Consider the following 14,332-nt stretch of genomic DNA (forward strand, 5'->3'; position numbering starts at 1 on the left):
AAAAACTGCTTCTCCCGTACCTTCCACTACAGATCCTCTTAACCCTAATACTACTACCAGTACAATTACTACACCTATGGAGGTTTCTACACCACCATCACCTCTTTCTACACCTCCATTACCAGAAACAGAGACGGTAGTCACAGCTGAACCATCGGCTCCTGCATCTCCATCTGCTACACCATTGAAATCACGAGTTACTGAACCTACTACTACAGGCTCGTCTCCTGGCCTCCTTGATCTTCTAGGCCGCGGTCACCGTACCAAGAAACCCTCGGTCCTCTTGAAAAATTTTCTCACTAATTCTGCGACTGTAAACCCACCTCACGTTCACACTACGCAAGATCAGAGTTCTCCTACAATGGTCTCAGGTACGACACTCTATCCCATTGCTGATTACTCCTCTACCTCTGTTTTTAATGCTAAACACCAGGCATTCTTGGCGAAAATTACTACTGATTACGTTCCACGAACGTATAAGGAGGCAGTCAATGATCCTCGGTTTAATGGAGCGATGAAATCCGAGGTTACAGCTTTGGAAGCAAATCACACGTGGGATGTAACCTCATTACCGCATGGGAAGAAGGCTATAGGGTGTGGGTGGATTTACACAAATAAATACAGAGCTGATGGCACACTCGAAAGACCTAAAGCTCGACTTGTGGCTCGTGGAAATCGACAGAAAGAGGGACTTGATTACAAGGATACATTTGCCCCAGTCGCAAAGATGAACACGGTTAGGTTCTTACTCAAACTTGCAGCTGCAAAAAGGTGGGAGATCCATCAAATGGATGTTCACAATGCCTTTCTACATGGGGATCTCGAGGAAGAAATTTACATGGAACTTCCTCCTGGTTTCAAATCTAGTGATCCATCGAAGGTTTGTCATCTCCGTAAGTCATTATACGGACTTAAACAGGCTCCTCGTTGCTGGTTTGCGAAGCTCAGCAATGCTCTCAAATCGTTTGGTTTCATGCAGAGCTATGAGGATTATTCTTTGTTCTCTTTTACGGAAGGCAATATATGTCTGCACATTCTGGTCTATGTGGATGATTTTATTATCGCAGGAAACGATATTGCTACTATACAACGATTCAAGAACTACTTACACAAGTGTTTCAAGATGAAGGATCTGGGAAAATTAAAGTACTTCCTTGGCTTGGAGATTGCAAGAGGCCCTGAAGGAATATTTGTGTCTCAACGAAAATATGCTCTTGATATAATCACGGAGTGTGGTCTACTCGGTGCAAAACCAGCACCGGTCCCTACAGAGCTCAATCATAAACTCGCCTTATCCAAAGGACCGCAACTTCAAGATCCAGGAAAATACCGTCGTCTGGTGGGTCGCCTCATTTATCTTACTTTTACTCGGCCAGAGCTCAACTACATTGTTCATATCTTGTCTCAATTTATGCACAAACCTATGGAGGATCACTGGATCGCAGCTTTACGTGTGGTTCGTTATTTGAAAGGATGTCCTGACCAAGGTATTATGCTTTCTTCTGATGCTGATTTGAGTCTTACAGCTTACTCTGACTCGGACTGGTCGGCATGTCCCCTTACGCGTCGCTCCCTTAGTGCATATGTGGTTCTTCTTGGCGATTCTCTTGTTTCTTGGAAGACAAAGAAACAACGTACTGTGTCTCGTTCATCAGCTGAGGCAGAGTATCGATCGATGGCGGATACAACTTGTGAGTTAAAATGGTTGAAACGCCTTCTGCTTCATTTTGGCTTCTCTCATCCCAAGCCTATGCGCTTATTCTGCGACAGTCAATCTGCACTTCACATTGCCAGAAATCCGGTGTTCCATGAGCGTACGAAACATGTTGAGAATGATTGCCACTACGTTCGTGATGCGGTTCAGGAAAGATTTATTACTACCGAGCACATTACTACAAAGAATCAGCCTGCGGACTTGCTCACCAAGGCTTTGCCTACTCCGACATTTCATCACTTGTTGTCCAAGTTGGGAATTCTAGATATGTCATTACCAACTTGAAGGGGGGTAAAGAGATTACGATAGAATGAATACATTCCTATGTTTAAGGGATTTAGGATTATCTTGTTATTTCTTTCTTAGATAGTTTACCGCATCCTCTTTGTATATATACCGATATTGGTTGATGAATAAACACACACTTTACCTTATATTTTACTATGTAAACATATTATTATATCACAGTGCACAAGACAACGTGTGATGGTTTCGTACTGCATCGAGTTATGGGTATTTATGTTACAATAATATAAAATACTAGTATTTGTCATAGTGAGTTTGGTAAGGAGGTTGAGCACCCAAAGTAGAGTATTCAAATCAATAGATTTAAAAATGTTAGTTATAGGGTTTCCTGCAGAAAACATGCTGATGATGTCTTTCATTGTCTTGTGGAGTTCCTACAATGTACGTATTCTCCAACAATCATAACCTTCGCTAATACTTGAAAAGGAATTTAAAAGCAAGTTGAACCAAAATGATTTTTAGAAGACTAAAAGTGTCATTAAGAAATATAGTGTGGAAGATATAGAGAGTTGGTTTATACCTGCTTTGTCCTTCTCTTTTACCCTAAGAAGCGACCTTTCTACTTTTCCCAACTACCAAACACATATCCTTTAAATCATGTTTTCGCGTCACTAATTCAAGGTTTCCTATTATAGCAACGTCCAACTAATTTTGAAAAACATGGTTTCTTGAGAAAACGATTTTCGGAAGCCTATCATGTAATAATTCGGTTGAAACTCTACATCAAATAGTGTAAAATAACATGATTGCATATAACTATCTGAAAATACCCGTATTTACCAGAGCAAATATTAAAAGACATCACCTTCTCAGCTTTGAAAAGCTGCCATGTAGTTTATCATATGGTATTATTGATCTTTTGTAACAATATATAGTATGTTTCAAATTTGTTTTCAAAATAGCTATCTCGATATTTTTGAAATTAATCATCGACAAAACATGCCAAATAATAATATTGGTTTTCAAAATTGTTTTTAGTTATTTTTTTATATAAAAGGAAAGTAGCTTTATTGGTAAGAGTTTGTTTGGTACCTGAAAGACAATCTTAAAGAGTTTGGTAGATTTACCGGTGTACATTCACTCTCAACTCCTACCGACATAATAGAGTATTTATTAAATTACTAACAAAGAAGTTTGGATAGAGTATACATGTGATTTGTTGTCCAAACACCAAACAAATCTTAAACTGAAGGTACATATTTACATATACGACTTTTTAAAACGTATACATTACCCAAAATGGGTAGTGGGCACCAATACAGAGTGCAACTTTCTAACTAAGATATCTCCCAACTATCCTCTACAGAATTATAATTTTTAAAATGTCTATTATTTCTAATTCTTTGATATATTTCTGTTAGGTTATATAGATCTTCACATTCCATAAAATAAAGTTCTTGTAAGTAACAACATATAACAGAAACAAATTTAGAATAAAGCTATTCGGTGTAATAAAGCTATTCGGTGACGCAAAAAATGCTTTACGTCCATTAGATGCCATCTGAAGCCAATCTAGTAAGTTGGTGACTGTCACACAATAAATATAAACATTTAAAGAAGCTCCCTACCTAACAAAACCTAACATAACATGTTAGGTCCAGTTTCAGAGTATGCCCCACTTTGTTGATATCGACCGGTCTTTGGTAGATATCCACAAACCATTTGTTAGCATATAATCATTTTCAGTGTCCCTAACGTTGTAATGAAACCGTAACGCAGTCATGAAACCAAACCATTGACTTAGTCTTTTTTACTACAACATAGTATGACCTGGATTAAAGAGTTTTAACATCTTTGTAGCAGCAGTACACGTTCTATAAGATGATTGATAGTATTCATTAATGCAAAGATAAGATAATCTTTTGCTTCGTGGCTCTTTTTACTTCATCTTCTTTCGGATCTCGTAAAAGTAACTCAAGGCAACGACCGCAGACGCAATAGCAACCCCGAATGCTCCCTGAGCCAGAACAGTGCTGTCTGAACAAGCTTTGGCCGCGGAGGCGTTGGGGTTGAAACCGAGCTCAGAGAGTTTCTTGTGAGATTCTGCGTAGTCTCTGAAGAATGCATCTTCATCCTGCCACCACAAATTGAACTAGTAAATAAAAGCTAACAACACGAGAACATAAAAAATCTGATAAATCACTTTGCTCAATACAGGAAACTGAGTTATGCTCTTATCAGTAGGAAATGGTTCAGAGACAAAAGAAGGTTTGCAGTTTATACCTTAGCATAAAGCTCAACATAGCGACGAAACTCTGGATCTTCCAATAGAGTCTTGTCAGATGGAAGCTTCAACAAGCCCTCGGATTCTCCTTTTAGCAGTTCCCTGATGATAAAATCATTGATAATCAAAAAATAAAATAGAAAATTTAAGCTCTAAAAGGATAAAGAACTGAAAAATTACACGAAGTAGGAGTTATCAAACTTCAGAGGCTCTTGAGTCCAAGGTCCATCGAAGCCAGACCTCTCTGGATGAGCTCTTCCCTGAAACACCCAAAAACATTGGTCATAAGCACAGAGAAAAGTTTTAATTTGTTTTTTAAAAAAAATGGATGAGTTTTACCAGAGTATGACCCCCTGAGAGTGCTACAATATCCTTATCAGATAATCCCATGCGGTAGAAGACATCTCTAAGATGTTGGAAATCTACAAAAAAAAAAAAAAAAAAAAAACAGGGTCAATTAATAGAGAAAGATCATCATATTCCATGATATAAAGATCCACGGTACCTTTTTTAGCATCAGGAAGTCTTCCTTCCCTAGGGCAAACATTTGAATCCTATAAGAGAGAAACATGCAGTTATTATTATTTGCTGCTTCACTGCGGTAACGATCATACTGTATTATAAAAAAAGAAGAAGAAGAAAGAACCTACTTTTCTCCCAGGTTGGAAACTGATGTCAGGTCCACCAGTAACCTCCACTGCTACCACACCAGCAAGCTGAAACAAAAGTAAATTATCCATATACAAAACTTGAATGCCTTTAGTCTTGACCTTTGCAAGACACACAGTCCAAATATTAAGTGAATAACACAAATGGATTAACAATTTAACGAATACAACTGCAAACAAGGAACTCAATGTCAAAATTACCAGAAATTTGCCTAAACATGGGAGGAGCATATGAGACACGTGCAGCATAAAGTAACTGAGCAGGCAAAGCAACAACAAGTACATGATATAGGTTAAGCTAAATATCATAATCACCTGGTATAGATCCGCATATGTGATTTTGGGATGCTTAGCCTTCACTCCCTCTGAAACATTAAAGAACCCATCTCTTAACTTAACAATTCAAACTCCATTCCAAAAAAGCATCAAGGGTTTATATTAAACTGTGTTCATCATAATTCATAAACCATAAGATAAAAAATGATTCACGAGGAGTCTAACACACATGACTAGCGAAAAAAAGAGAAACACACACACCACAGAGTTCAAGAGCGATCTTTAAACCAGTATTAGCACCATGAGTGTACTCCTCTTCGTTCCTTATAGACCCATTAGGTCCCCCTGTCTTCGACTGTGCATCATAGGTTCCAGCATCGTGCCATCTTCACAAAACAACATTTGAATCAATCAAAGATCGATCCTTTGAGAAACAATAGAAATTGAAGACTTACGCCAATCGAAGCATGATCGGAGCACAGTTCTTGCTCGAGATGATTGAGCGGAGATCACGACGAGCCTTGTTGATCTCTTTAACGTACTCAGCGTTAACAATCGGTGCCGCCATAGCTTTCTTCTTCCCTAATCGTCAATGGTGAATTGAGAGGAAAATAATATGGTCAAGGAGGGGTTAAGATTTTTATTTTTTTGTTCGGACCGAACTGAAACAGATCGGGTGTCAGTTATCTGCTGTTTTTCTCAGCCACATCTTTCGGTGGACCTCATTGGTTGTTAAGATACGCTTGTCCACGTAGGACTCGCGTGTCATTTTTTGTTTACGAATAGACAGCATGCGTTTCTTTGTACATCTTTAAAACGGCACGTATGTTACGTCTGAGAAATTTATGTTAATTTCTTTTTTTTTTAAATGTATACAATTATTTTTTTTGATAAGTTTACAGTGAATTAAATAAATAAATAAATTACAATAAAACGAAATATATATTTTTTGGTCTTCACCAGCTCCTCCATGTGTTATTTTCTACAAAATAAAAAGGAAACATTCAATAACAGGGTTTACAAACAATCAAATAATGTTTTGAAGATGTAATTGTTTCTTGATAGGATCATAATGTTCGTATGCCGATATTTTACTTCGGAAATCAACGTTTGAATTTAAGAAACCAAATACAAACAATATTGCCACAACACTTTTGAAATTGGTCTACTAAAAGCAGAACATGAACCATATGATAGTGATGATAGAGAATACCCTCAGTTCTTCTTGTCACGAGCACACTTGACTTGTACGGCAAGTGTCTTGACAACGTTCTTGCATGAATCTTTCTTGTCTTGTTGGAATGTGGCTTTGTTCACCGGAATTACACACTCTCCTTTCCCCAAACAATGCTGCGTAGAAGTTTTTTGTGTTAGTTACTTCTCTAACAAGCTACACATTATACATCAATAAGAAACACAAATCTGATCATATTTACCTTCTCAACGACTTGCTTTGAAATGGGAGCATTACAAGTACCAAGTGTGAAGTTTCCACAAGTACCAATAGGGTTTCCGAAGCTAGCGAACTCAACTTCTGAGATCTTCTTGTTGCCTGAGCATTTAAGAGTAGCTGTGAGACTCACGTTATCGGTGATGGCTTGGACCTGGTCTTGCTTCCTTGTCCAGTGTCTAACACTTGGAGTGTAGTCTTCTCCGACGTAAGAACAAACAGTGTCTCTGTTGACGATGACAAAGTCTATAATCTCAGGCTTCACATTAGGCTCTTCCTCGAATATAACAAGAAGGTTTTTCTTGGGCTTCAAGAAAGATCTAGGGATGTGATACTCTATTTGCGTGGATTGACCTAATGGATTCAAGAAAGACATCCAATATCTTCCCACGCCTTCTCCGTTCACCCAAATCAAACCTTTTCCCATTCCACTCATGCGAACCGCTGCTGCGCTTTCACTCTCTGGTGCATCGAAGTAGGTCTGATATGTTTCACATTCATTAGAATGTGTTAGGAGGTTATTAGAACATCTCTACATTTCTTACCAGTTACATTGTATATAGTCTGATTTTTTTGTTTTGTTTTGTTTTCATTACCTGGTACCATGTAAGTCCTGGTGCTTTTCCAGTGAACTTCTGCCACTTGACCTTCTTCAAGCCTTCCTCGGTGTGGATTCCGAGTCTCTCGCCTTCCATACCAACCTAAAGATTATAATAAATTGGATCAAATCAAGGACATTTTTTTTCTAAATGTTGTAAATCAATTAGAGATCGTAATAAGAAAATTATTTCAAACCTTGTTTCCCCATTTGCTGCTTTCAGTGAGATCAAGTACTCCAGAACTCAATCCTAAGATGGAAACACTACGAGGACCAGTGTATCTATGCTCCAAGTAAGCTCCACTATCCTGTAAGAACAGAAAAAAAAAGCCAACCAGTTATGAAACATATCTTCATCTATATATTGATTTAAAAAACGTTGAATTATATTTGTTACTTACTGGAAATCCAGTGAGAACACCAAGCATAACAAGGTGATTCTCTCCTTCTTTTAGTGTGACCGGTTCTTGGAAAACAAAACTCTTCTCGTCATGGCTTCCATGTCCATTTCCTAGTAGTAGAGAAAAAATAACATCATCATCATCATCGCTCATTTTCATATTTTTGCATCATATGTACACCATTTTTACCAAGGTATTCTCCGTTAAACCAAGCGTGCAATGCGTGCCCAAGACTAGCAATCCTCACAGTAGTTTTAGCTCCTTTCTTCTTAGGTAATTGATTCTTATTGATCTTGAAGCTGCAAAGCCAAAATTAACTTCATGTTTTCCCTTCATCGTTTAACTTCGTTATATATAATCATTTGAAGCGATTATTTAATTACCTTGTTGTGTACCATCCATAGTCTGTTTTGTCTTTAGTCAAACCGTAAAGCTCAACGGGAATGTAAGAGTCACCCTTTAGCTTATGAGGCAACGGCTCGGTGAACACCTTGAAATCAAACTTCTTGTTCGCCTTCTTAGACTTCATAAAGTTCCTTGAAGTGTGGTGAGAAACAATCTGGTCCAATATAAATAAACAACAACGCGTTAAAGACTCTGTTACTGTTTTTGCTTGAATAACACGGAATTGAATGTTTTCTTCACCTGTGCAGTGTTGTAAACAACAGTTTTACAATCTGGAAGAATGCTAATGGAACGAGGTGCAATCACGTATTCTTTTCCCCTGAATTTAATGGTTTCTGCAGCTTCGGTGTTGTTGTTAGCCAAGAAAGCTGCACAAGATTTCGTTCCAGGCTCTTCGTAGTATCTAATCTGTATATTAAAAACATATATAGTTGAGTAATTTGTAAGCACTGAATAATTCTTGATGAGTACTACATGCTATTGTAATACCTCGGTATCTTTGCCAGGCTTCTCGGTCCTAGGCTGACCCCAAAGAAGTGGTTTCTTGCAAAGGTTAAGAGCGTTGTGAAGATGTTTAAGATGACCATACTTAGGCTCTCTTTCTAAACCATATTCATCAAGAGGTGCATCATCGTAGTATCGAGTGGTTACATAATGTGCACCGTTTCTTCCGAAGTTGGTTCCTCCATGGTACTGCAAGATTTAAAACACAATAAAATAAATACCCATTTTAAAAGGCAGTGTAGAGAATTCAGGGGGTTATTATTATACCATGTAGTAGTTCACATGAGTTCCATTCTTGGAGAAGAATCGAGCAACTGAGAAAGCAATATCTTCTACTGATCTTTTAACTGGCGAATCACCAAACACACGGAACCTGTTAAGTAAAAAAAAAACAACGAAATATAAGTGGCGATCAATCTTGAAATCCGCAAAGATCTTTTCACTTTCATGACTGAATCTCAAGTTTCTAAATTGTTTAACTAAAGATAACAAGATTAAAAACTCACTGAGTAGTCCAGTTCTCGGTCCATAAAGACGGTTTGTTTTCTTTGTTTGGACCAGGGAAAGTATCACCACAATGCCTTCCATTGCAAGCATTGATCTATTTCAAGGTCAATGCTATTATCAATGTTTTAATTTTTTTCTCAAATCATAAGACATAAGACATTATAATAATAACTTTACCATAGGATCAGGAGCATCGTTATGCTTGCACATAACCCATGGGATCCCAAGATTCATTGAGTCGACCAACTTAGATGCCCATTTAATGTAGTTAATTCCGTCTTGTTTATATGCGCGTTGAACCGCGCTATACTCGTTCTCTATCTGCATTTCATATTCATTATAATACCGTTCATGTTTGTGAGATGATTAGGTATATGTGTTAGGGTTTTTGTTTAGGACCTGTCCTAATATAATGGGGCCTCCTTGTGAAGCAAACAATTTTTCCTCCTTCATTTTGTCGAGTACCGTCCGTACATACCTCTCTGTATGTTCCTGCAATAGTTTTTTTTTTGTTAATCTCTTTAACTATAAAAGGGCTCACATGTTGAACTGGCTTTAATGTCTCCACCTACTTTGGTTTGAGGATTTAATATAAGTGTGTTTCAAAAAAAAAATGTAATATAATACCTTGAATTCTTTATTGTCTGTACGGAAGAAAATTCCAGGAACTTCTCTAAGCCAATAAGGAAGTCCTCTAATATAAAAACAAATCACGTAAAACATTAAGGGAAACATTTAAGAAAGAAATAATCAGAATAAAAAAGAAGCAATAAATTTAATTTATTACCCATGAGTCCACTCAGCTTGGATGAATGGTCCAAGCCTCAATGTCACATACATGCCATTCTTCTCAATCAACTTTATGAACTTCACCAAGTCAGTTCGTCCCGAAAAGTTGAACTAATGAAAACAACAATAACAAACGAAAACTTTACTAAAATTCTTTATATAGTTATGTTTTATATGTTGTATGAATCGATTTGAGTTTGCAATTACCTTCCCTTGTTCAAGCTCATGTACATTCCAGAAAACATATGTTTGAATTGTGTTCAGACCACCTTGTTTGGCTCTCTGTATGATACTTGGCCACATCTAGACAAGATCAAAAAAACTCTATATCAATTCAAAGAATCTTATAAGAAAAATAGATATGATAATTTGGTTGAAATGTATATACTTCAGGAGTGCTTCGAGGATAATGTATAGAGCCGGAATAAAGAAGCTCTCTTTTGCCATCGATGATCAGAGATGTTCCATCATAAGTCACCTCCTTATTATTCGTCTTCTTTTTCACCTCCTTTTTCGAGGCGAATGCGCAAGAAGACGAGAGGAGAACCACGAGAAAGGCCGCTAAGAGCCAACGATCAAGAGAAGGTTTTCTCATTGGACTCTCTTTTTATTGTATTTATTTTGTTAATTTTGTGATGTAGAACAAGAAGAAGTTCTTTTGGAACCTCGTCCTTGTTGGAGGAATAAAAGAAACAAGGAGAGCTCAAATAACAAGCTCTGAAAAAAGACAATGATATAAGAGAATGTTTCAAACTCAACGTTTCAGGTCTCAGAGATCTTTACGGGTCTGAAATAGAATCTACCGTAACTTTCAAACTCCTATTTTGCTTTTTTGATTTTTGATTTTCTATTTTTAACGTTTGTTTGAGCCCTATTCTCGTCAAATATGAGGGCAAACACCGAAATAATTCTCTCTTACCATAACGGATTATTTTAACTAGCCAGGTTGAAAATATTGTGTCACCATGATTGTCTACAATTTTTGGTGACAATTTTTAGAAAGCAAAATAGGAGTAGACAAATCTGTGAAGAATGAAAACAAAAGCTCAGTCATGCACGGCACATGTGGTCTGAAAGTTAAAAACATCTGGCCATGTCGCTTTCAGATTTACCAATAAGTCATCTTTATTTCAGTTGTACTTATAAACTAATTTTTTTAGTTTCACCACTTGGGGTGTTTTCTTACTTCTAAAAGTGTTTTGTTTTTAAGCGAGAGGAAGTAGGTAGTGAATGATATGAGAGCATTATTAACCCTATAACCCTTATGGGTTACTTTAATTTTTTTTTTTTTGGTTCTGATTATTAAAAAAAAAAAATTAAAACTATATCAATTGTGGGCCGCCACGTGTCAGTAGAGCCTGCGAACAGTGCAGAAATCCCACCAAAGCAGATCCTTATCTCAGACTTTCTGTTACCGATTTTATAAATTTGGTGAGGGTCCACACACTAGTTTTGGTAAAAAAACCCCATTAACAAACCCCAATAATTATGGCCTGAGTAATTTGTTCAACATACAGTAATTTTGTTACTTCAATAGATACGTTGACAAAATTATATTTTGTATATTTTCTATGGACCATTGATTTAGCATGTGCGTCCCTATATAAACTACGACTACTTGAGTATACAGTACGTACATAAAATAATTCAAAAAGTGAATGGCGCCGACAAAAAATAAACCGCAGTGATGAGTAAAATAGTCATTCAATACTCAATAAACCATTTGACTGTAAGATCAATTGTGTTTTCTTTAGTTTCAATACGTTTTTTTTTTTTTTGTCAACTTGTTGGTTTTCATTAAACCACTGGTACAAATTGGGTCAAAAAAAAGTCCAAATAGCAAAATTACAATTTAATCTACTAGAGAAAAGCAGTAGTGATAAACTTCATGTTTTTCCACGTGCAAGCTGCTGGGTCTTCACTGGACACGTGGGAGACGCACATCAATCTTGGATGAAACAGCAATCTCACCACCGTGAAGCTCTGCCGCCGTGGATTCTCTATGACGCTTCTCTATCTTCTTCATTTTTTGCCGTGGATTTGTCCTTCTTTCAGAAGCTTCAAGCTTCTATTTCTGACACCAATTTGATGCTTCACTCTCTTGACCACCTATGCCTCCACGGATCTAATCCTCCTCGCCAGATGTGATGAACTCCAAGACGCTTCAATCGATTTCAAACCAGTCTTCGTCGAAACACTCGCATACGGCAAGCTTCAACTCTTCTTTAACTGGAATAGATCGCGAAGACGAACATGTAAAACTCAATCTTTAACCTCTTTTGACTACTTTGCTTAAGATTTGGAAGCAAAGATTGATATCATCTGACGTAAAGATCAAGGATGCCCAGCTAAAAGAAAGAGATATGAAGAGACAATCGGGATAAATCCAAATTCTTCAGGAGAGATGAAGCTTAACATAACTCCGATCAAAAAGACCGAAAATTTATTACTCTCAAGCCAAAACAGAGATAAAAGAGAACAAGTAGACACAGCTCCGATTGACTTGAGAAATACTGCAAAATCGCCTAGCGAAGATACTATCCGCAACGGAAGATAGATATAATATGATACAAAGATTAACAAAAGACAAAAGAAAAGGGGTGGAGACCGGTGGCGAGTTGCTCACCGGCCACCGGAAACGATATCAACTTTTAGAAAACTAGAGAGAAGTCGGAGCGTTTAAGAGAGAGAGAGCGATCTAGTTTCAATACGTTTATAGTATGAATTATTATTAACTAAAACAAAGCAAGCAAAAAAGTGCTAAGATTTTTGTCAACATGCACGTAATGAACTGGGATGGTGACGCAAAACTTTAACTAGTCTTAAACAATAAAATGAAACATCTTTGTTGGTCAACTTAATCATTCACTACAACGCATTTCTTTATAAGCAACAAATGAAGTCGATGTTTAACCAATAATCATATCCGTAGCGCCAATTAAACAAAAAATAGCGAACTTGTTCAAAAAGAAAGCTAGCATGTACGAGATGACAAAAATAATTAAAAGAAGATGAAGGTGGAGTTTCCTTCACCATTTGATGTGCAAGTTTCTCATTTGGGATTCTACATTATCTGCATTGTTCTGTGTACTTACTACATTCATCCATGGACCATGGATGTTTCAAGCACTGCTGAGCAGTTGGTCGTTTCTCCGGGGCAAACTCAAGAATAGGACTCAGCAAACTCCTTTGCTTCTGCTTCTGGAAACTTGTACTTATCCACCAGTAAACGATCAAGTGGCCAATACTTCAACCTCCTGATCCTCTTTACGTCTCCATGTCGGTCAAAGTAGTCTTTCGACCTCGCTCCACCAATAGCAATCTGCACAATCAAACCATGTCAAGAACCGAGTACAAGAAACACATGGCCGGTCATGGACATAGGCTTCTAAAGCATTCGTCCATAGCCCTAAAAAAATATTTTTTATTAAAATCTTTACTAAATCATCTATATATTCTTTCTTCCAAAAGTCTTAGGGCCGGTTCTGAAAAAACATAAAAGCAAAGAAGAAGAAAATATACCTTTCTACGCATTTTTCCTCAGCAAGATGATCCTCGTTTTCTCCATAACCATTCCCTTCTTTAGACCATCTCCAACCCACCTCTATTTCTATCTCTATATTTTCCTCTAAAATAGAGAAACTCTATTATAGAGGTGAAAATGCTCCAATATATGTCTCTATAATAGAGTTCCTCTATTTATAGGGGAAAATATAGAGATATGCTATTTCTACCTCTAAATATAGAGGCAAAAAGTAATTTTCCTCTATATTTTCCTCTAAAATAGAGGAACTCTATTATAGAGGCATACATTGGAGCATTTTCACCTCTATAATAGAAATCTCTAATTTAAAGGAAACTATAGAGGTGTACATTGGAGATGCTCTTAGAAGCAAACAGCATATCCACCATGACGAGCTGGAAAGCCGTGCAACCAAAAGACCGCATATCAACAGAGAAAGAGTATCCTGACTTTAGTATCACCTCAGGAGCTCTGTACTGTCTCGTTTGTATCTCTTCCGCAAACATTTTATCAGCCCAACAAGCGTTACCAAAGTCAACCACTTTGCATCTCATATCAATCACATCAAGACTTCTCTCTGTGTTTGATGATGCTTCTCCACTTGCACTACTACCAACCATTGAAACCTTTCTCTATGATATTTTAGTAACCGCTTTTTAAGCCTCTTCTTTAACTTCTTCTCAATCAGATTCATGGTGAAAGAACCTCCACCATATGCGTTTCCTTCAGGCTTTTCTAGTAATTGAGTTAGTCCGGATCTAACGGGGTTTGGCAGGGTCAATGGTGGAACAAAGAAGAATGTTCTCTGATTTAAGTCACAGTGGATCATTCATACACCGGTTTGCTCCCAAGTTTTTGAAGAACCGGTAAACGGAGGCAATCAGATTCATGGTTAAAGAACCTCCACCATATGTGTTTCATTAAGTTAGTCCGGATCTAACGGGTCCTTGGCAGGGTCAATGGTTGA

At 37.4% G+C, this 14,332-nt stretch overlaps 2 protein-coding genes across 3 annotated transcripts; both read right to left on the reverse strand.

Annotated features, from left to right (window-relative positions):
* Positions 1 to 3,736: 3,736 nt before the first annotated feature.
* LOC106428784 (L-ascorbate peroxidase 3) lies at positions 3,737 to 5,906 on the reverse strand. Of its 2 annotated transcripts, none has more exons than XM_048766534.1 (9): positions 5,644 to 5,906; positions 5,450 to 5,574; positions 5,228 to 5,277; positions 4,895 to 4,960; positions 4,750 to 4,798; positions 4,584 to 4,666; positions 4,425 to 4,504; positions 4,244 to 4,346; positions 3,737 to 4,094 (listed from the first exon to the last, which is right to left on the reverse strand). In XM_048766534.1, the coding sequence occupies exons 1-9, from the start codon at positions 5,754 to 5,756 to the stop codon at positions 3,900 to 3,902; spliced, it is 864 nt and encodes a 287-aa protein (XP_048622491.1). In that variant the 5' UTR covers positions 5,757 to 5,906; the 3' UTR covers positions 3,737 to 3,899. The 2 variants fall into 2 exon arrangements, with proteins under 2 accessions (XP_048622491.1, XP_048622488.1); XM_048766531.1 differs by having other exon boundaries at positions 5,114 to 5,277.
* Positions 5,907 to 6,401: 495 nt separating this feature from the next.
* Positions 6,402 to 10,554, reverse strand: LOC111214352 (beta-galactosidase 11-like). Its single transcript, XM_022717083.2, has 17 exons — positions 10,231 to 10,554; positions 10,050 to 10,145; positions 9,841 to 9,953; positions 9,681 to 9,747; positions 9,453 to 9,545; positions 9,231 to 9,374; positions 9,053 to 9,147; positions 8,814 to 8,919; positions 8,532 to 8,735; positions 8,283 to 8,450; positions 8,021 to 8,196; positions 7,827 to 7,936; positions 7,638 to 7,747; positions 7,434 to 7,544; positions 7,235 to 7,339; positions 6,625 to 7,119; positions 6,402 to 6,538 (listed from the first exon to the last, which is right to left on the reverse strand). Exons 1-17 carry the CDS (start codon positions 10,435 to 10,437, stop codon positions 6,404 to 6,406), a joined length of 2,535 nt encoding a protein of 844 aa, XP_022572804.1. The 5' UTR covers positions 10,438 to 10,554; the 3' UTR covers positions 6,402 to 6,403.
* Between the last annotated feature and the right edge of the window lie 3,778 nt (positions 10,555 to 14,332).

Source organism: Brassica napus, chromosome A3, assembly GCF_020379485.1.
Source record: "Brassica napus cultivar Da-Ae chromosome A3, Da-Ae, whole genome shotgun sequence".
In the NCBI taxonomy this organism is placed as follows: Eukaryota; Viridiplantae; Streptophyta; class Magnoliopsida; order Brassicales; family Brassicaceae; genus Brassica; species Brassica napus.